Source organism: Trichoderma aggressivum, assembly GCF_033847375.1.
Source record: "Trichoderma aggressivum f. europaeum strain CBS 100526 chromosome Unknown scaffold_011, whole genome shotgun sequence".
NCBI classification, from domain to species: Eukaryota; Fungi; Ascomycota; class Sordariomycetes; order Hypocreales; family Hypocreaceae; genus Trichoderma; species Trichoderma aggressivum.
The window spans coordinates 332,163-353,903 of NW_026946377.1; the positions used below are offsets into that span (position 1 = coordinate 332,163).

The window sequence follows — 21,741 nt, forward strand, 5'->3', positions numbered from 1 at the left end:
CAACCGCCAGTGGTTTTTGGGGGGTGAGAGAAAAGAAAAACAAGAAGCTCTCGTTTCTCATGCGAGGGAGGGAGGAGAAGAAAGTGAAAGGTCTAGAGTCTGAATGGCGGCACCTCGTCTCTCCGCATCACAAAACTCCCTCCGCTCATTCGTCTGCGGCCGAGCATTTGGCCTGCATAAGCCCAGTTGATTACTCAAGATACTCATACTGTACATGTATTGGTAGGCCGGTCAGGGGTAGACATAAGGAGGTGCCGTAATGAGCAGATACAATAGGCAGACAGACAGAGAGAGATAGAGAGGGAGGAAAGACGCCACACCCATCCCCCGGCCTCAGTCTTATGCTGTCTTGCCCGCAATTCGTGTAGCGTCAAGCCGGCTTGATCATGACCGTACTAGTACACAGCCAAAGGCACCAATCTCAGCCGCATCACGGCCGACGCAGGCTCGCGCCATCGCGTTTTCCCATGGCTGTGCCCCTGCGCTGTTCATTTACCATGTTATCAAGGGCGAATTGGATCCGCTTGGGCATGTGCCCGGCAGCAGGGCCTGCGTCCCCGGGATAGCTCAGTTCCGGGGCACTAGTCCATGGATGAAAAAGAAAGAAAGACAAAGCAGAAGCAAGAGAAAGGGGGGGACGACGTCAAAGAGTCTCACTCGGCCGAGGTTGGCTGGCATGGTGCCAGGCAGTCATCTGCTCCATGTTCATGTACGATAATGCTTCATGTGCATCTGGCGCTCGGACGCATCGTCCGGTACACAGCAGCTCATACCCTTGCTAGTAGCCAAACAGGACGATCGTCACTCTCTCGCTTGACTTTACAGCAAACATGTCGACGGAACTGAAGTGTTGAGGCTCGGGTGGCTTGTGTTGGATGAATATAAATGAGACGTAGCTGCTGCCGTGAATTCTGTTTCTCTTTTCATCACTTCAGACCGTACTGCTTTGAAGTTATCACAGAGTTTTCCGATCCAATCTGCTAAACACCACACCAACCGATTCGTCTTTCTGACTTCTCGTCCACTCGACGTCCCCATCTGGTTAGCTACTAGATAGTTCGCCATCCCCTTAGCCCTCCTCTTAGCTGCCGTGTTCATCGCTGTCTACATCCCCGCAAGGTGTGCTTTGTGTCGTGTGGCCCGCCTTCAATCAGGTGAGGGAGCATCTGCTGGCCCTGGCTTGTTTAGACCCCAACCCATACCATCTACCCTCCTTCGCCTAGCCTTACGGCAGATGCTGACTCCAACTGATTGCAGAGACCGGCCGTCCAAACAAGCTTCCGATCTAATACAGGCTCCGTACAACTTGACACGCCTTGGCACGCTTTGTCACGCCTTGTCCACGCCTTGCCGACCCCTATATCCTTGCCGAATTATCCTGCAAACATGCCTGAAGAACGTGTCGTCATCTACTTGGTGAGACGAGATCTACGAGTTGCTGACAATCACATTCTTCACCTCCTGTCCCGATACAACATCCACGAGGAATGTACCTATACACACCTCTTACCTGTATACATCCTGGCCCCTGACCGGGTGGAAACATCCGGCCTCCTCAGGAATGGAGAGAGATCTCCGTACCGTCAAGCACGTTCAAAGAATTCTGGAGTGTGGAAATGCGGTCTTCATCGTGTCAAATTTCTCGCAGAGGCAATTTGGGATATGAAGGAGCGGCTGGAAGAACTGGATAATGGCCTTCTCATCAGAGTTGGGCCTTTCTACGAAACCTTGAAGAGTATTTTCTTGCATTACTCCGGCGACAAAGGCGGCCCTCAGATTTCCAGCGTATGGATGGTCAAAGGGTATTCCCCGGACGAGAGACGTGAACAGCAACAAGTTTATGCCGCTTGTTATGAATTCGGGATCACCTATGTGAAATTTCGCGATCGTGAGCTGTTCGTCGATACGTAAGTTGACCCAGTGGCGGAATCATCTCGTGGGTGTCATCGGCTTCTGACTTTTAAATTGTGGAAACAGACGTGATGCCCCGTTGCAGTCCATTGGCGACGTGCCTGATGTGCTCTCCGAGTTCCAGACGCTACTGGAGCCCGTGATTGATGACTCCCGCGATTCGATCGAGGCACCCCTTTCTTTACCCCCCTTCCCAGATCATGTACTACTCCCCCCTCAACGAGGCCCGTTCGAGATTCCAGATACACTAGCAGAGCTTATCAGTCGGCTCCAAGGGCCTGTGAGGCTGGATCTTTCCTTCTTTTACGGGTTCGATTTCAGTGGAGTGATAACGGAGTCCACCTGCGTGGGTGGCGAAACACACGCTGTTCGGAGGCTTAAGCATGTTGTCAAGCAGGGCATTGCGTCACGATTCCATACCTTGAACGACTTGGAGCAAAGTGATGAATGCCTCAAGCTCGCAGCCTATCTGTCTCTTGGATGTATAACAGCCCGTCAGGTTCACGAAGAGCTCTTGAACCTGGAAAATGGGTACCAGCAAGAATACGCAGAAACTCAAGGTTGGGAAGGGGGCGAGAATCCGGGGACACGGGCAGTTCGGCAGTGGCTACTCTGCAGAGATTTCCTCCTGTTGGGCTCTAGAAAGTATCGCAACACCGTGTTTGACCTCGAAGGCTCTGGAGAGGGGAGAGACCCAGACATTGAGTGGAAGTCGCCCGATCACGAGGAAGCCAGCCCTCAACAGCTGCCTTGCCCCCTCCATGTCGAGGGAGCTCTCGTTCAGTTCAAAGTAGGAGCCACGGGATATGGTCTTATTGACGCAATCATGCGGCAACTCCTTTGCACCGGGTACATTGGTGGCCACGCATACATGCTCGTTGCCAACTTCCTTGCCATGTTTGCAGGCATCGACTGGAGATTGGGTGCGGAATGGGTAGCTTCCCTATGTTTAGACCACAACACTGTCCTCCACTGGCACAGATGGCAACACTATGCCGGGATTGGTCCTGACCCAACAGGTGGCGAGACGGTCGTCTCTCCTGTCCACGCAGCCTTCGAGTTGGACCCCAATGGAACCTTCGTCCGGAAGTGGATGCCAGAGTTGCGGAGTCTCACCAAGCTATCGAACCTTTTTCAAGTAGCCACCACCTCTCCAGAGCTGCTTCTGCGACTCGGCCTGTTTGCCAATGTCATGGTAACCAACCCGGTGCCGTCCGACGTTCTCGACCTTGGTCCTACAAGCCAGGTTGCGTGTGGATGGCTGCACCCTCGGATTTTTGTTCCTAGTCCTCAGGGGTATATGATTCTTGGACCGCATCCCAGGTTTCTCCGGATGCAGCTGGGCTTTGATCCGATACATTCACAGCTCCAACAAATCACTTACCCACCAACACCCCCAGGCTTTCCACATCCTCCACCCGGGCATCTTTGGTTTCCTGTCCGAGGCGCCCAACGCCCTAATCCACAATATTATCTTGCACCGCACCCACAAGTTCTTCAAACTCTTGAACAATCACTTGCTTGGCTTTTTCGCTTCATAATCATCTTGAGGATACTTTTTGAGCAAGCAGGGACGCGTACGACGAGAGCTCAAATGCCTCATCAACAGGGCAGCACGCAGATGCCTCATCAACAGGGCAGCACGCAGATGCCTTCTCAGCACGGCACACAGATGCCTCATCAACGGGGTACACAGGTGTCTGATGCTCGAGACGCAGAGCCTCCTCTTCACGATGCTCCCAGGGCTCCGAGGACAATGAGTGTTCCTACTGAAGTTCCCAGAGCCTCTCAGGACACTCAAGCACTTCCATCCCCTCGACGGACCCAAAGCCTTGCCGCGCCTCAGGGTCGTCTTGGCGTTGCTCAAGAGATGCCCGAGGCTCCTCGAGCACCTCGTGTCGATTCTCGGGCACCACAAGCTCCTAGAAACGCTCCAAACGCTCCTCGAGCGAATTTCCAGCCTCTTCAGGCTCCTCGAAACGCTCCGACAGCTCCTCGCTCGCAAATTCGGCCACCTCAAGCACCCCGAAATGCCACCAACGTCCCCCAGGTGCATATTCAACGGTCCCAAGTTCGTCAAAGCACTCCCACAGCAACTGTCCAGCCCTCTCGAGTTTCTCAAGCGGCTCGTCCATATGGCTCTCAAGGTCCTCGAACTGGTTTCGAGCCATCTCGAGCCCCTCTATATGCTCCAAGAGCACCGCGAGCAGATTATCATGGATACTACAATGCTACCCAAATTGCTCCTAGAGCCCCCCGTGCGGATTATAATCCCTACCAGTCCTATCAGACCTATCACGTTCCTACAAATATTTACATTCCTCAAGCGCCTCGAGCGGATTCTTGGCCCACTCAAGCCCCTCAAATGGCTCCCAGAGCTCCTCGAGCCATGCGAACCCCTCCAACTACCCCTCCCCAGGCCACAGAAGCATTCAACAATCCTCAAGCTCCTAGGTTTCCGGAGCTGTCCTCTCTAGCCAGTGAAGTGGATGCAGCTTCTCGCTATGCTTTTCAACAAGCCTACACTGCATCAACCGGTCCTTCCATCCCAACCCTCTATGGGTTGAACACAATCAATTTCAGCCACCCAGGCACTGTTCCAGCGTCGATAGACGGGACTACATACTATCAAACGCTGCAAGACTATCATCAGTGGCGTACCTCCGACCCCTCGCTTAATGCCTGGTACATTGGCCCTCAGGAGCCGGAAGAAGTTCTTCGGCGTGGCATGATACTTCGATTTCTCGACAGCCTGCCCCCCACCCCACCCGATCCCGCGTATCCCCCTGAACCTCCTCAGCTTCGCAGAACTCGTCGTCGACGTACGACGCGAAGTTCTGACGATTATGGCTCTTCTAGTCTGGCTGGCCCCCCTGAGGAGGCGGCGGTGGTGGCGGCTGCTGAGGGTGCGGCCCAGGGCAATGCCGAGTCTGCTCAGGGCGGACAAGGCAAGCGGAACAGACGAGGTAGACGAGGCAGACGAGGCAAGGCGGGAGAGAAGAGTGAAGAGGGTGTTGGAATTGAAGAAGTGGAAGGTGAGATGGCTGAAGAGGCTGATGACGAATTGACCGAGGAAGTTGATCACGAGGTGACTGAGGAAGTCCAGAATGAATTGACCGGAGAAGTCCAGAATGAATTGACCGAAGAAGTCCAGAATGAATCGACTGAAGGAGTTCAGGGTGAGACGGCTGAGGAGGTTCGGAATGGATTGACCGAAGAAGCTCGGGATGAATTGCCCAAGGAAGAAGCTCAAGCTGGTGCTTCTAGTTAGTTGAGGTAACACAGATTGTTTGGCAAAGTCGGAAAGGGGACGTTTAGCATCATTAACGCAGTTTGCTGGAGTTCGTACAAACTAGTATTATTAGCCATGAATCATTACAGACATTTTTTAAAAAAGTATGTAGTCCAAGTCGCCATCGTCTTTTCTCCTCTGTGACTCTCTAATAGACCAAAGCAGCTCCCGATCTTTAGTTTGTTTCTTACCTGTTTTTTCTCCTCGGTGTCTTTATACTAGGCCTAAGCCGCTCTTGATTTTCCCCTTGTTACTATTTGTTTTCTCTCTTGTTTATTCTCGTCATACTTCATCATGATGCAATCTTAATTCATACGGGAGATAAAATGGCGGTCAGTAGTAGTCTTTGGCTACTAAAGCAATGCTTGGCACCTTGACAGATAGCACCAGCACAGTATAATCGGGAGGCCGGTAAAGTGTGTACTTTCAACCTGCTTGTCTCAGCCAGACAGCTGATATTGCGCGGCTTGCACTCCCATGTCCATGTCTTTGGTGTATAATCACACCCTCCCTGTCCCACTTACGCAGAGGCAGCAGCAGCAGCAGCAGCACTCGCCTCTCCACTTTGCTCCTCTTCTTCAGCTGCATGCTTCTCGTGATTCTGAAAGACTGCAAGCATTCCCAGATCATAGGTCGCCTTGAGACACCCGGCCGTCACGAAGGCGACCCAAAACAGGCCGTGATCAGCCAACGTACCAGTCAAGAAGGGGCCTAGGCTGGCTCCGGTTGTCTTGACCACGTTAGTGACGCCCATGATGGCAGTGCGCTCGCTTGGCTTGATGACGGCGGCTAGGAAGGCCGCCCGCGGTGCGACATCCATGCTCTGGCTGGAGGCGCGGAGCCACAGGAAAAGCAGGGAGAGGCGCACGTCGGGGAAGGCGGGTATGAGAGAGAGGAAGATGGACGAGGGCAGATGCGTAAAGACCATGGTCTAATTAGACGCCAGTACCTGTTAGTCGAGAAAAAGAAATTGCGGCCGAAGTGTATACAAGGTGGGAGTAGAAGGGGAATTCATGTATGTACCTTGATGTTGCCAAACCGCTTGGCCAGGGAGGAGGCCACAAGCATTGACAGAGCCGAGGTGATGCTCGTAACGAAGAAGATGGAGCCGAGGTTGCCCTCTTCGATGCCATAACGCCAGCGGAAGAAGTAAGTCACCCAGGACCTAGCATGGGTTTGCCATCAATTAGTCCGTGAACGAAGAAGAAGATGGAGAACCAGGATGAGATGGAAGAGAAATCTTACATGGAAGCCAGCCCAGAGGCAAACGCATCCAATGCGAAAAAGACACACAGGCTCGTCATGAGAGCGTAGCCTTCTTTGCTGATATTGGGTAGAAGAGCCGCAGCTCGGCTGCGAGACTTTTGCTCTTCGTCTGCTTGTAGGCTCGCGTTTCCGCTGCCCAAGAGCGGCGATGTCTCGGTACTGTTGCCCGTTTCATTGAATTGAATCGTCGCCTTGGCAGAAGAAGCCTTTTCATCTGCTTCAACCGCGCTGCTCAGAAGAAGAGCAAGAAACAGCTTCACCAGGCCCGCAACCGCATAACCATAGAAGATGGAGCGATAGGCGTCGATCAGCTCCCAGTGGAGGACGGTGGAAACATACTGCACAGCCCATCCGCCAGTCATGAGTCCAAATGCTGTGCCAGCCGTGCCAAGCAGGCTGTACCAAGCGTAGACATCGCTTCTCGAGGCCGGCTCCGTGAGGTGGGCGACAACGCTCTCCTCGATGGCTCGGAACGGACCAATCTCGTTGCCACTACAAGATTGAATGCGACCTGGTTAACGCCGATACTCCCCCAATCATTCGTTGGGCTGCTGTACGTGCACATAGACAGAGCTGCATGCACGGCAACAGCAGTGCATGGGACAGCGCAATGCAAAAGTACAAACAGCACAGGATGCATTTGCATTTGCATTTACAGTTGCATTTGCATTTGCAGAGTACACATAACATACCTCGGACTAATGACCCCAAAGATTGCAGCGGCCAGCAAAACCCAGTAGTTGTCGCTCACGGCGAATGCGACGCCGCTGCCCACCATCATGAGGGCGCCCAATGCGAGAATCGCCTTTCTGCCCAGCCCGTCGGCCACCAGCGTGAGGCAGAAGCTGATGCAAACATCGCCCACCAGCGTCAGCGTCATGAACAGGCCGATGCGGGTTTTGGAGATGCCTAGCGACTGGAGGTAGAGCACAAGGACGAGCGTCGATGCGCCGTAGGCGAAGAGGCGGACGAATCTCTGCAGACAGAGAAGCTTGACGTCGGGCTTGCTGTGGTAGAGAGAAACGAGGCCCAGCTCGGAGAGGAACCGGACAAGGAGAGATGGTGATTCCTCCATTGTGCGTCTTTATCTCGTCTTTGTCTTTCGCTTCCGCTTTGTCCTTTTGGTTTGATTTTCACCAGTTCATTTTCAGCGTTTCTCGGCCTCTCTTTTCTGCTGCGAGGGCGCCGACGATTCTTTATAAAGCAGTGAGCTGCAAAAACATGACCAGAGCAAGTTTCGCCCCCCCACTGAACAAGTGAACTTGCGGCTTCGCCTAGTCACAGCGCAAGTGGAAGTACCTCGGTGATAATGGCATAATCCGAGACCAAAATCTCCATACAGCGTTGCCGATTTCCGATTGACAATCACCCATTCGAGGGCTGCTATTAGGCAATACCGAACGAAGATGGAAACGGATAGATTCAAACATGGGTGCCAAGATTGATGATTATAATGCTGTCGAGTGCAGTTTTGTATGGCGCCTAACTCCGTACCTACTAAGGTACTAAGTAAAAAGGTACCCGGACAAGCCATATCATCATCGGCGTTGACGCCACTTGACGGCATCCTGGAATTATAATCGCCTCACGCGAGTGCTACAATTGAACACTGTTCTACTAATCTAGGTATTCTCGTGAATTCTCCGTACTCTGTGTTGAGATCTGGCCTCTGCACTTCCTATCGCGGGATTCGGTACGTACTGGGTTGGTACTGTCTAGCACCTTCCAGCACCAGCTTCGCACCTTCTGACATCGATTGACTTTTTGGCGAGCATCCTCTGACGTGCACCTTCCACCTACTAAGCACCCAAGCACCTTCCATAGTACCCGGAACCTGAACCGTGCCTGCTTGCCTGCACCACTCTTGCCGTTAGAACGGCCCCACCATCACCTTCCATTTTGCTGTACTGTAGGTACTTGTGCATGTACTCGTACCAAAGTGGATTCCCCGTGCGCTCAGATCCGCAAATCTCGCTCCCGGTTGCACTTGCTCTCAACTCTCGAATTTGTTACGCGCAAAGCGGAGAGGCGACTAGCTGCCGCGGCGCAGTTGCCGGGGGAGGCGTGCCGTATCAGCTTCAGCTTCCAGTGGCTGAATCCAAGTTTGATTTGCTCAAGATAGGTCGGGATGTAGGTTTGCTTTTTTTTTTTTTTTTTTTTTTTGGCATTAATCAATACGATCAAATGATTGATTGAATGAATAGAGAAATGCGTCTGCTTGCATACAGCTGTTTCTGTTCTCCAACCCACCTATATAAATATAGGTACTGAAGCATATTACAGGTGGTGGATAGGTACTGAGGTGGTGGGCGTGTAGGTAAAATGATGAAAGCTCGAAAACACTCCCCCCCTTCCATCCAGCGTTTTCTCTCACTCTTTCCTCCAAAACCTCATGTAGCAGTACGAGTACGAATACATAATTGGGCCATCGGATACCTACGATACGGCTGTACAGTAGCAATCACACGGAGACGGCTTTCTGTCTCATTGCTACGTCCATGCACGCTGCATCATAGGAGGTAGGCATCAGCTACTCATGCCGGTGTTTGCTGGTGCGCACTCGGTGTGACAAAATATGACATGGATCAGCCGCAATCACAACCGCAGCTGATGGCCTCAACCTCCTCTGCTCAATGTGTTTTGCTGCCATTGGGCTTTATACGAATCGATCCAATTTGTCCCTTTACGCTTACGGAGCAGCCCCCCCTCCAGGTTCAATGCAAGGGAGAGCAAACTGGGCTGTTCTTTTGGGGTCGGGAGAGTAGTTTGCGACATCTCATTCGCGTGCTTTCTTTTTTTGCAATTCACTAGACTCATGTGTGAAGCAGCCGATATGCACACTAGGTTGAATCCTCCCAAGACATCCGAAGTGAGCTGTAGGGGACCGAGCCGTTTCGTAGGCCTGTAAGTCGAGTCCAGCGGTGGCTTGCTGGTGGACATTTGGGCATTGGAGTGCTGTAGCATAGGTAGCTGTACGGCTGGCAGCACGTTGGCTGGCACTTCTCCCGGGCCATTTAGTTCCGGTCCTCTCCTCTCCTCCTCCGCCTCCTTCCCTTCTCTTTTTCTCCTTCTTCATCCCATCTTCTCTTCTTCTTCTTCTTCATCACCTTTCCACCCAAAGAGCAGAGTTGACGGATGACGATCTCATCAGCAATCCACTCGTCATCTGTCTCTCGTTAAACCAGTCCTTCTTCACGCAATAGTGCCCATCTTTGATATTTCTGCACTCCCCCCTTTCTTATTTTCCCCCAGCGCATGGTACTTGTCAATTTGCAACCATGTCTGACAACGTACCAATCGACTTGGCCTTGTCCATCACCAGTTGCGTTACCCACGTTGAGGAAGAAGCTCAGCAACAAGCCATGTGGGCTCTTCCTGAAACTCAGTCCAATGGTGGTATCCCTGAGCTTCTCCAGCAACAGGAGGAGGATGGCAAGCTGCAAAATCTACGCCAATATCTTGCGTCGTGCCACAATATGAACCAAGCAGCTCAAACCCTTAACAGCGATTCGTGCTGTTCCCAAGCTACCACCCTTGAGCCCGAAGGAAAACTGTATCCTGCAAAAATTACTTCGTCTCCTGATTTCATGGACAAGCAAATGGAGGTCTGGAACGTGGTGCTGGCAGACGACAACTCAGCCCTTCTGAAAAAAATGTTTCCTTCCATGGAACAAGTACACGATGAGTACTTCTCCATGGAGCCCGTCAACGGCCAGCCGACGCTCTGCGTCTTTGAGCGACTGGGCATATCCAAGGCCGTTATGAACCTGCTTCATGGAGTTTTGGACGATGAGGTCCTCAGCAGTGCCGTTGGCCTCCGCGGAGACATCACGTACGGCCCTCTTGACGAAGATGACGATTCAATCGTGGAAGACGATGAGTCCGAATTCGAGCAGCATTGTAGCTTCTGTGTCTACTCCAACACGGAGTGTGGTCGACATTTTCCTGTTGTCGGAGTTGAGTACAGGCCATCTGATCCTCCCATGGTGCAAGAGATTACCACTGCCTTGGTCGAGGATATTTTTCCGGAGCGCGATGTTATTGGAAGAGAGGATGACTCCTATACCTTTGTTTCATCATCGAAGCAGGTGATTACTGCCATCATCACTCAATTGTTTGACCGCATGGTGAAATCGGGTGTGCCTTACGGCTACATCTACACGGGAGAAGCCATCATCTTTCTAGAGATTCACGACGATCCGTCTATCGCGCACTGCTACGTCAGCATCCCCGACAATGACGTCTCTGCTGAAGATGAATCGACTCTGCGCTACTCTGCTGTCGGCCAAATCTTTGCCTTCATGATCAGAGCGATGCAAGCTGGACCCCGTTCGGTGCAGTGGCACGACCGAACTGCAACCCTTGACGTTTGGCGGAGCAGCCGCAGCGAGGCACTGCTCAACATGCCGTCGTATCAGAGTGCACCAGGCTCTTCCAGCGCTACTAGCTATGGCGATGAGGTGATGGATGATGTCGACGCTGAGTACGAACAGGTCGGCCAAGACAATGAAGTCGATGAAAACAATGAAAACAACCAAGACAACAATCAGGGTGGCGAAGACGAGTATGAGGAGTATCACGATTATTACCTCGACATTGACGAAGACATGTACGTGGCCGTTGATATCAAACTGGAATGGGGACAGGATGGAGAGCTCATCCCCACTCGAGACGAAGACCAACAATACGCGCACCAGCACGGGGAAGAAGGCTTCGTCGATGATGGCAAATGCACCTACTGGTTCGTAGATGGCGAGGTCATTGTTAGTGACATTCGACAGCGCCAATATTGTACCCAAGAGTGCCTGCTTGGTTTGTCCGACGGAGCGTCTCTGGATCAAGCTTGCCCCAACATCGACAAGCACGGAGACGAGCACATCAGCAATCTTGAGTTTCTCCGCATGGTTCAGAGCCAGCTTGCCCGGACTCGCCACGTATCTGGCTGTTGCGTCTCGCTTGACTTGCAAGGCTCCCTGGGAGCCATGTTCAAGGTCATGATTCCTTCTCACGGCTACACCTTCGTTGCCAAGGGTGTCACGGAGCAAAACGTGCCCCGTCTGTTGCGTGAAGCAGACACGTACACTAGGCTCAGAGACGTCCAAGGAGGATGCGTCCCCGTCTATCTTGGCATCGTTCAGCTTGAAGCGGCATTTGACCACGATAGCACCGCCTACAGTCACTTCATGCTTCTCAGCTGGGCCGGTCGCCCCGTGGAAAATCTCACGGAATCGCAAGCAAGCCATGGCTTTGTCAATTCTACACGCCGGGCTTACACGGAACTGCACAATGCCGGCCTGGTTCACAATGACGCGGAGCTGCGGAACATGCTCTACAATCCCCAGCTTGATAGAATCATGCTTGTGGACTTTGAGCACGCATCCATCTACGAATGCCACGTCGCCGAGTTTCAGTATCGCAACTACCATGCCACTATTGAGGAGGTTGAAGACGAAGAGGCCGGCGGCAGTAGCAGCAACAACGATGGCCGCGACCACATCCATAACCACACCCCTGGCCACAGCCACGGCGGTGGCCTCCGACGAGTCAGCCGGTGCGAGAATCTGCGAAGGGAGTTTGAGGTTGCGTCTGAGCGAGAGCTGAGCCGCGCTGTCAACCTGATGGAGAACCTCGCTCCAACGCTGCGCCCGTGGCACATCGTCTAGGTTGGCAATCTCGGCAGACATGGGGAAATCACGAGCGAACATTCGGCACGGGAATATCGGAGCAAGTGGTAACGGGTTACAGTTTGTCATTGGCGAGTTCGGAGCCGGACGCTGGGATTGCAATGTGAACGGTCATTTTTCTCAAGGGTTAAGCAAAGGCACACACACAGAGAGAGAGAGTTACGGCTTTGATCCATGTACTTCAAGTTTGCTTGACGGATTTACAGATTGGGTGGGTGCCCTGGTAGTAGCTTTTACCTGAGTTGCTAGATTGCTCTCGTAGTAGTAGGGACCTATAGTAAATGTACATGGAGCCTCTCTCCTTATTCGCCTTTTTACTTTGCATTCTTGGTGGTTTACACTGTAATTTTGATGAACTAAATGGCAAAGACGTTAAAAATTCGGCTTGTTACAGTAGTATAGAGGCACATGAGTTTGACTCACAAAAACGTGGTGTCAAAAAGGCGAGTGGCCAGCATCATTCCATCGCCGAACCACCGAGACACACTCGGAATTAAACCTCTGCTCTCATCTTTGCTCCACCACACAACGCAAAAGGCCCTCTCAGCCTTGTCGGATGGTAGTTTTCGCCTACTGTCTGATGGGAGACTCCATTATTATTGAGAGGTTATCGCCATTCCTATTCCGTAAGGGCACTTGTTGGTCGAGGAGGGTTGAGGTTAAGATGGGTAGTAGAAAGCAGAGGTGGGGCAACACCATGCTGGATGCAATGAAACAATCAATAGTAGCTGTTACATGGATGGCTGCCTTTGTGAATGCGTCATCCCGATTTGTGTACCCGTTGTTTGCCATGATCCGTCCATTTTCTATTTATACCTATTCTGGGGCCATAGGTCGATGTCGGATTGGTGCTGACCGGGTTCAAGGTTAAGTATGAAGTGTTCAGCTGGGGGGCACTAAAATCTCAGGATAGAAAATGAACAGAAAGGTGCATGTGAGCCTCCTCGGAGAGAAGACGAACCAAGTCAACTTTGCGTTCTGTTTGGTTTCCCTCTGTAAATCACATGATGAGACAAAGAATGAATGAAATCGTGCATCTGATGCCGTCGTGCAGCATGTTGTAGGTATCATTAGGTACTAAGTGATCTATCACGACCCGGTGTACATCCATTCTGCCCAAGGTACAACCCAACACATGGATGAGATACATTGGAAAACAATTTAGAATAATAAAAATACCAGAACATGTGTCAATTAGTTTTCCATCTTTGACTGGGCATCTGGACTAATATCCCGCCAGGGCGATATCCTGGCTGACATTCCAAACTCACTCTTTATTAGTAGACAGCACCCGGCTGAGCCCACTACTAATCTGTATCTCCAGTGCTATCAACCTACAGGTAGGTAGGCACTGTAAATCAGATGCTGCACACTCCATCATTGACATTTGAATCAGCCCGCCCTTTTGTCGTCTAGCGAAAGAATTATCATGCATCTCCATTTTGCTTAATCTGCTTCCACACGAGCGTATTCAGCAATGAAGAATTCGAGAGGCGGCATGTCGAATGCAAAATTTGAACGGCGGGCTCTTGTTCATTTACCAGTGTTGCGTTTAGCCGCACATTTTTATCATTTGGCCAACTTTTGCATATCCAAACAAATTCAATTCCTATACAGGCCCAAAAAAAACATCGCCCATACATGGCCCGTCCAATCGCCAGCTTTGAATATCACTTGCCCTAACAACCTCTCAAATTGGCGACTGAATCCCTTCCAGCCTCCCTCAACGATCGCCTGCCGTTACCAATCGCAGACCTTGTCCAGCCGTGGCGTGGCAGCCTCCAAGCAGCAGCAGCAGGAACCTACCTATGATGCAGCTTCGACTACTCCAGCTGATGCGAAAATCACAAGTGAATCACGCCAAAATGAAAAGCAAGGCGGCTAGGATTCAACCGAGATGAAACATTCTTTCTCCTACGAATGCATGAATGCCTTACAAGGCGAGACTCTTCTGTCGTGCCACGCATGTGCCAACGCGTCCAAGAGCGGGGGCAAGCCATCTCGAGCCCATTTGCTGCAATCCATCCCGAGCGGCGAATTGGAGGCAAGTAAGCAGATGCTGCCTGGCCTGCGCCTTCGCCTTGTTTCGTCGTTTCTTAAAAGCAAACTCCACCAGAGCCCGGTTTGCCGTCATGTCATCTCGGGAAGCGGGCGCTCTTTGGTTTACGAAGATCGATCAAAGCCAACCCTTTTTTCCTTTCAACTCGTAGAGACTCAAGGTCAACCAGGAGCCATCATCAAACCTCCCCGTTCGAATTCGCCATGGTTCGAGTTCAGAAGCTTACGCCCGAAGTCCTGCTGAGCGACCCGAGGCGTGGCCCGGCCGTTCCAAATAGAGACGGGACTCATGCACTCTACACAGTGTCGGCACACGTCCTCGGCGACAGAACTACCCACGAAGTCCGGATTCTCAACGTCAAGACGGGAAACTCCACCCGGCTTTCTAATGACTCTCGGGTCCATGATGCCGTGTGGATTCCCGGCACAGAGCTCGACATCCTCTACCTGCGGTCGGCAGAAAAGGGCCGGACCCAGGTCATGGTGGCATCTGCCGGAGATGTATCCGCCGAGCCCTACATGGCGGCAGAAATCGACGCCCCCGTGTCAAACCTGAAGCTCAAAGAGCTGGCTGATGGAAGCGTCGCCTTTGTAGTCACGGGTCTAGTTGGTGACTCTGGGCTGTACAACCAAGAAGCTGTCCAGAGGGGATCAACAGCAAGGATTTACGACGCCGAAATCCCCATTGTAGGTCAAGACTAACTTCTTTTTCCTACCTTCTTCAGCGGTTGCTCCTTTATACTAACCATTATATACAGTGGAATGCCTCACGTAGACCCAATAGATGCAGTCTCTGGTACAACGAGCTTGTCCTCCGCGACCACCACTGGGCGCTTCAAGGCGAGCTCTACAACCTGATTGACGATATAGATTTGGAGGCTCCGTCTCGCATGTATACCGATGTGCCATGCAACGACTTTGATATCTGCCGTGATGGGATTGCTTTTGCTGCGAGAAATCTGAGAGAGCGAGGGCCAGACGGAAGCCCCGCCACTTCCATCTACTTTGCGTCTCTGCACTCGTTCTCTTTGCCGCCATACGGAATGCCCAGACAAATATTCATACCCACTAGCTTTGAACCTGCGTTGATAACAAACGTTCGGTTTACCCCGAACTCGTCAAGCATCGGTTTTCTCTACGCTGCCCATGGAGATCCCTACAACACTCGGCTGTTCTTGGCGTCCGTCTCCTCGCTGGACGCTTTTGACGTCTTCGACCTCGTGACTTGCGCTGACGATGAGGATCAAAACCCACCGAGGGCCTTTGAGTTCGCTGGTAGTTCCGACTCTGTGATTTTGCGAAGCCACCAGCTGGGTCACGAAACTCTTTCCCTCCTCATGCTGCAGGACGGGGCCAAGCCGAGCGTCTTCTTCACCGGCAGCAGCTGCAGTGCCTTTTATCCGTTGATAGAGGGAAGCTGGGACGTTCTCCTAACAACATCGTCCAGCTTTGTTGATAATAGCCTGTGGCAGATTGTCCAAGTTTCGGAAGCCAAAATCGTGAGGACAATCTCTTCAGCTACCAAGAACGGTGCCAAATTTGGTCTTTCTTCCGATATGGTGACCGAGATTTGGTGCGAGGGCGCAAACCGGCACTTTATTCACTGCTGGATGATCCGGCCACGAGATTTTGACGAGACCAAAGAGTATCCCTGGGTACTGATGCCCAACGGTACCCCGGCCATGGCTTGGAACAACGAATGGTCCACGACGGCATGTGTGACTGCATCGCTGGTAATCTGCTCAGTTGTATGCTAACCTTTTTCTTCTGCTAGAACAACTTTGCTGCTTGGGCGTCGCAAGGCTACATCATTATCCTTCCCAACATTGCCGGTAGTAGCGGGTACGGGCTAGAATTCACGAGACGTACGTGGGCCATTGTTTCAGCTACCTATTCGAGGGGGCATGTGGATCGGTGGTCACTAACTCACACGGTTCTCGCATAGGAATTCGGTTTCAAAGAGGAGACGAGCCGTTTCAAGACCTCCTCAGCCTCATCGCCGATCTAGAAAATGTGCCGTATCTTGACAAGACAAAGGCCGCGGTAGTGGGAAGTAGCAGTGCCACATATCTTGTGAATAAGCTGCTGGGACACGAAGTTGCCAAAAAGGTGGGAAGAACAAATGATCCTAATTAGTTACTCGATTCCGCCCAGATCTAGACTGACTTTGTTGATCCAGTTCTGTTGCGCAGTCTACCAAAGCGGTACGATCGATCCCCCGGTGACCTCGTCACATAAGGAGCCCGTCTTCGACAACTTCGATAAACTCGATCCATCATACCCATACGCAGACCCGGAGATGATATATGAGAATGACATGGCTCGATCGACCTTTTTCTATGGCTGGAAAAATGCACCGCCAACCCTCATTATCCACGGAGAGAAGGATAAACAATGCACAATTACAGAGGCGTTGACGGCATTCAACTCTCTGCAGGCCCAGGGCGTCCCTAGTCGGCTATTGACCTTTCCAGACGAGGGCCACGTTGCTACGAAACCGGAAAATACCGTCATGTGGTACACCGTCGTCTGGAATTGGGTCAAGAAGTGTGTTGATGGCGATGTTGGGCGAGAGGATATTTTCTGAATGGTAATGCGATTGGGTCAGCGGAACGTCTTGGGCCATAGCGAGATGGACGGATGTTGGTAAATTTGATTAACTGCTTGATCGTGTTTTGAAGCTACCAAGGAGGGAGCTCTGCTCCCATGTCAATCGGGCACTGTACAGCTGGCTTAGCATTCTTGCAGCATTCTTGCTTCCTTCTTGCTTCCTTTTATTTGCCATCTTATTTTTCCTTGAGTATGTACGAGCTGGAAATACTGGTTTTTTCAACGTCTCAATCGAAAGGGACCCAGCTATCAAGCGAAGTCTTTCAATGCCTTTTTCTTGTTTTACTTACAATCTTTGCTTCCTGTATCTTTGCATCAAACAAACAATGACTCCAGATTGACCCTCGCGATGCTACCATGCTACACTAGAGACCGTATTGCCTATCCTTGTCCTTGATGGGAAAGTCACTTCCCGTTGTGTCCTTGTACTTGTCACGTATGAAATCCGAAATGGCCTCGTCTTTGGCCTGCTCCGCCGCTGACTCATTGCTCTGATCGCCCTGGCCCATGAACTTTTCTTGCACAAAATCGACAGCTAAAGCGTACCATGTTAGCAGATGGGAAATAGATGGTGATCAAGTGTTTGAGGCAGCTAACCCTTGTCGAGCATGTCTTCATTCTTCTCGCCCTGAGCTCCTCCGCCGGCCATGCTGTTCATCTTGTCCATGAAGCCGCCGCCGCTCCCTTCTTGGTTGGCGTTGTTGTTATTGAAACCCTCTGAGCGGCGGTCTTGTGCGTTGCTATCTCCATCATTGGCAGAGCCAGTAAGCTTGTTTATGTAGTCCATGGTAGATGTGAGGTTGGTGGGATGAATCTTGGGGAGGTGGAAACAGCGGCAGAGGCGTTGCGGGGTAGAGACAATGAGGCTCAGGAGTCGGGATACGCCGTCCTTTTTTTTCTATGGATATTATAGATGGAGTGATTATCACCTCGATTCAACTTGGAAGAAAAAATATGATTGAGGATAAACTTTTGAGAGGATCAAAGATGCAGCCAAGCTGCAAACATATAGCATTTCCCGTGTTACCGGAGAGAACAGAGCATCACGTCACAGACGTCATACATACGACGCTGCCAAGCTGCTGCTGATCACTTGCCACCGCCTAGGATCTGACCTTGTTCGATGATTTGCAGATTTCCGGATCACAGCCTACTTGCCTACCTAGATTCTGCAAAAGAAGTTGAACCAATGAACTGTTATTGTTAGGACGTTGGCAAGGTTTCAAGCAGAAAGAAAGTGCCCGGATAACTTGGCGCCACGTGTGGGATGGCGATTTGCTTTCCAGAGATCACGATGCCATCGCCCGCTTTTTAGGCGAGCTTGTTTTCCCCAGCTGTAACGGTACGGCTAGCACTCGTATATCTTTCCCACCTCTGTTTTCTATCGGATTTTTTCTCTTGCTTGGAATGGCTTCTAAGTCTAGTATTTCCTGAGACTATACTAGAGGAAATAGTGACGCGTACTTGGTCCCTGTAATGAAAATAGGAGGAATACATGCAAGTAGTCTACCACTATCTGTCTACGCTGTTGCGCTTCTGGAATAGCTGCGCTGCGGCATGAAGAGCCGACAATTTCGGATACAGGCATGGATTGAGTGTGGTGGCGGGTTAGCGCAGGTCTTTCGGCTCGTTGTAATCTATCGTTGACGAGAAATGAATCGATCTGCGCAACTGTCTCGGTCAAGACTCCCCCGTGCTGTTGGTAGCATCGAAATCGAAATCTCTGTTTCAGAGGAACAACAGCCTGATGGATGATTGCTTGCTACAACTGGAATAGTTTACAATTTGCCCAGGCACAGATGACAGACAGGGCGAGCACACATGTTCGTGCTAGTATTCTGATACTCGTGCATGCAAAGCTGAATGTGACCTCAGATGATACGACGCTGTTCCCTCTCGTATCGCGACTCCAGACTGATTCAACCACACGAAGCCTTAGCGGTGGGCATTGGGCTGGCGTGCTCGGCGATGCAAGACCGGCATCTTGGCCACCGGTAGTCGCATTTGGCAAATCATGCTAGCGATTCTAGACTGTCACTGGTGCAGGGCTTTGATACTTGCTACTGTACGAGTATGCCCAAGCTACGACCACTGGAAAGCCTGAAAGGAAAACACGTTGTGGGCATTTGGCCGGTTGCTGGATAACGTCAATGCGTCCTCTGGGGCTAGCTATCGGTATCTTTTGTAGTAGTAGGTATACAGATGAGGTAGTAGTCGCGTGTCATGGGTGTCGGGATGATGCCGATAATGACAATCATGCACCGGCTTTCGGACCATTGCCTGTGGCTGACCGCATGAGGCCTGGATGGCTGCATCGCATAAAGCAAGCAAAGCACCTGATGAAGTCGAGGGCCGCGGGGGTTCTGGATCGTTGCAAACTAGGTCCTTGGATCTGTTTCGAGATGCTCTTCCCCGGCTCGGTTGTTGAGGTGAAGTTATCGACGAAGCCGTCGACAAAGTCAAAGGGCTGCTGCACAAGACGCAGAAAGCTTGTGGCCGAGCTGAAGTTTGTTGTTCATGTACTGTATCCTCAACTGGCATTTGTCAGTACAGGAACTCCTCCAATTCGGATCAAGAAACTGCCAAGTGCTTGTACTCGTACATGCGCAGCCAAGTTGCCTACACTTGTACTCTAAACTCATCGAGGTCAGGCCATATCTGCAGTCGGGCTAAGCCCAGCCGATGGGCTCGGGCACTGGAGGGCCGAAGCCTGGCAATTCCTTTATCCAAACGCTTCATTGATATTCAGGCGGCAGACATTAGCCCCTTTGTCCGGTTCTCTCTCAGTGTGTCGGAGCTGATTAGCCAAGACCGGCGACTTGCTGAGGATACTGTAAGGTTTTGACGAAGTGTCACATTAGCCGCAGCCTGTTGTTTTGAAATGCCCATATCGACCCCTTGTTGGCGCACATTGACACCGTTAGCATTAGCATAATCTGGTAACTACTACTGACATGACAGGCTGTGCTAGGGATGCTGGTCAGCAGGGCATTCGGCTCTCCCCCAATCTGGAGCCTGTCTTTTGCTCATCCAAGGCTCCACAGCCAGCTGCATCGAAGCAGTCGGCTTTGCTTGGTTGAGTTTAGATCTGGATTGCGGGGACGAGTTCCCCTGCACCGTTGCCACCGTTGCATTGCGGCTGATCAATGCGAGTCTGGCAAAAATAAGGGGCATTTCGAATATGCATGCTCCCCCCGATGCCAATGCAACTTGCCATCGAACAGGACCGTCGTATTGCTAGGAAGCTCGACACAAACCGCAGTCTACCTAGGAATAGTACTCCGTACTCCGTACAAATCTCAGGGCTATGCCGTACCTAGCAGGTCGATGAACGATGGCAGTCACAGAAGAAATGTTGCTCCGTTGCCGCTTTCGAGCTCCACATTCAGCCGCACAATCATGGGGGATTTCGGTCCTTTGTGAACCTGTGCTGCTCCATCTGATGCTCGGAGGATGAAGAGAGAGTGGAAGAAAGAGCACAGGTGCAAATTGCTGGCCTCGTAAAACGCCAGCCCGAGCTTCCTTTCAAAGCCGCCAAGCAAAAGACTAGAGGTGATGCTAAGTCCATGGCCAGTTACCTTAATGCAAGCCACGTTCGGTGCCCTTCAAACACCTGCCAGCGATGATGCCTGTCTTTGCCTGTTTAATCTTGACATTCCAGCGCCGACTTGCGCACGGACTGGAGGATCTACAGAGACTCCCGATCCATGATAGGACCAAATGGCCCCCCTGATCGTGCAAGTAGTACAGAGAGACCGTTCGAAGTCATCGGCCTGGCTAGTAGGATGGCTTCATTCAATTAAGCCGAATAGAGGAGGTGATGATACGATGTACGAACGCGCCTCTACCGATCGTTATTAGTACAGACAGACAAGGAACCAACAAAGAGACTGCAAACAAGGCTCCGTATTGACGAGAGAATCAGCACTGTGATTCTCCCATTCGCTTCGCTCTCTAATGATGTAGTAGTCGTTGCCTCTCGCAATCAAGCGCTGGTTGGGGTTCGAGGAAAACGTCATTATACGCTTGGATTGCTGAACCCTCCCAAACCCTGGTGCGAGCGTTGAAAGCACAACGTCCAAGCGAGGGTTCCATGCCATGTGAGAAGAAGCCTGCGGATATGCGAAATGGCACTTCGACAACGTGGAATTGTCATCGTCGTTCAAGGATCTCTTTCAGCCGCATGCAAGTTACTTGCCCTTTCTGTGATGACGTTCAATATTTCTTCAATACCTTCCAGGTTGTTGCCAAGGCACCCGTAACCGCAGCCCTCCGTATTGCCCGTGTCCTGGCCAATTTAACCCCCCCTTCTCGTCGAATCCCGCTTCCACAGACTACTCCAGAACGCAGAGCGCAGCCAACCCACGATGATTATGGCGCAGGCCGAACGCACGGTTGCTTACCCGGGCACCCCTGGCTCTTTGTTGCTCCTCCTTGCCGTGTGCCATGCGGATTCATCGGAGAGGCGTCAGGCTTTCCTGCTCGGCGCCATCACCCAACAACCTGCGCTGCTAAACAGTTGTTTGCTCTCGGGCACGGCTGCTATCAAGCCACTGGCATCATGTGCGTCCGTGTGTCTGCGCTGGCGGATCTTGAGACGTCGGATAAACGCTTGTTTTGCCTGCGTGGCTGAGTTGCTAACGACTCTAGCACCAATAACTCAAGGGAAGGGAAGGGAAGAGAGGGGCAAGCCAAAGTCCATGCTTGATCGCCCTCTTGTTACATTCACAAGCGGTGCGGCCGAGCCTCGATTTCCGCGGACAACAGCAGCAACAACAATAGCCAGCATCTGATTCAGATGCACGGTCCTGCCAACAGGACGACGATACGAGTTGCAGCTGAATGAATCATCAAAGGCCTGGAATCGCTTGTAATCACCGGAGTAGCCGTGGTAAACAAGGTCAAGAAATCTGCAATTCT

General features: G+C 51.7%; 6 protein-coding genes across 6 annotated transcripts; 4 read left to right on the forward strand and 2 right to left on the reverse strand.

Moving 5' to 3' along the window:
* Positions 1 to 1,386: 1,386 nt before the first annotated feature.
* Triagg1_3747 (uncharacterized protein) lies at positions 1,387 to 5,182 on the forward strand (the record flags this gene model as incomplete). Its single annotated transcript, XM_062898073.1, has 2 exons — positions 1,387 to 1,907; positions 1,978 to 5,182. The coding sequence occupies 2 exons, from the start codon at positions 1,387 to 1,389 to the stop codon at positions 5,180 to 5,182; spliced, it is 3,726 nt and encodes a 1,241-aa protein (XP_062757250.1).
* Positions 5,183 to 5,723: 541 nt separating this feature from the next.
* On the reverse strand, positions 5,724 to 7,544 carry Triagg1_3748 (uncharacterized protein; the record flags this gene model as incomplete). The annotated part of the gene is made up of 4 exons (XM_062898074.1): positions 5,724 to 6,134; positions 6,227 to 6,368; positions 6,449 to 6,961; positions 7,162 to 7,544. 4 exons carry the CDS (start codon positions 7,542 to 7,544, stop codon positions 5,724 to 5,726), a joined length of 1,449 nt encoding a protein of 482 aa, XP_062757251.1.
* Positions 7,545 to 9,747: 2,203 nt separating this feature from the next.
* On the forward strand, positions 9,748 to 12,132 carry Triagg1_3749 (uncharacterized protein; the record flags this gene model as incomplete). Its single annotated transcript, XM_062898076.1, has 1 exon — positions 9,748 to 12,132. One exon carries the CDS (start codon positions 9,748 to 9,750, stop codon positions 12,130 to 12,132), a length of 2,385 nt encoding a protein of 794 aa, XP_062757252.1.
* Positions 12,133 to 14,415: 2,283 nt separating this feature from the next.
* Triagg1_3750 (uncharacterized protein) lies at positions 14,416 to 16,798 on the forward strand (the record flags this gene model as incomplete). Its single annotated transcript, XM_062898077.1, has 5 exons — positions 14,416 to 14,898; positions 14,970 to 15,944; positions 15,986 to 16,076; positions 16,157 to 16,320; positions 16,391 to 16,798. 5 exons carry the CDS (start codon positions 14,416 to 14,418, stop codon positions 16,796 to 16,798), a joined length of 2,121 nt encoding a protein of 706 aa, XP_062757253.1.
* A 388-nt stretch (positions 16,799 to 17,186) lies between these two features.
* Triagg1_3751 (uncharacterized protein) lies at positions 17,187 to 17,608 on the reverse strand (the record flags this gene model as incomplete). The annotated part of the gene is made up of 2 exons (XM_062898078.1): positions 17,187 to 17,356; positions 17,419 to 17,608. The coding sequence occupies 2 exons, from the start codon at positions 17,606 to 17,608 to the stop codon at positions 17,187 to 17,189; spliced, it is 360 nt and encodes a 119-aa protein (XP_062757254.1).
* A 3,580-nt stretch (positions 17,609 to 21,188) lies between these two features.
* Triagg1_3752 (uncharacterized protein) lies at positions 21,189 to 21,614 on the forward strand (the record flags this gene model as incomplete). The annotated part of the gene is made up of 2 exons (XM_062898079.1): positions 21,189 to 21,384; positions 21,472 to 21,614. The coding sequence occupies 2 exons, from the start codon at positions 21,189 to 21,191 to the stop codon at positions 21,612 to 21,614; spliced, it is 339 nt and encodes a 112-aa protein (XP_062757255.1).
* Positions 21,615 to 21,741: the final 127 nt, after the last annotated feature.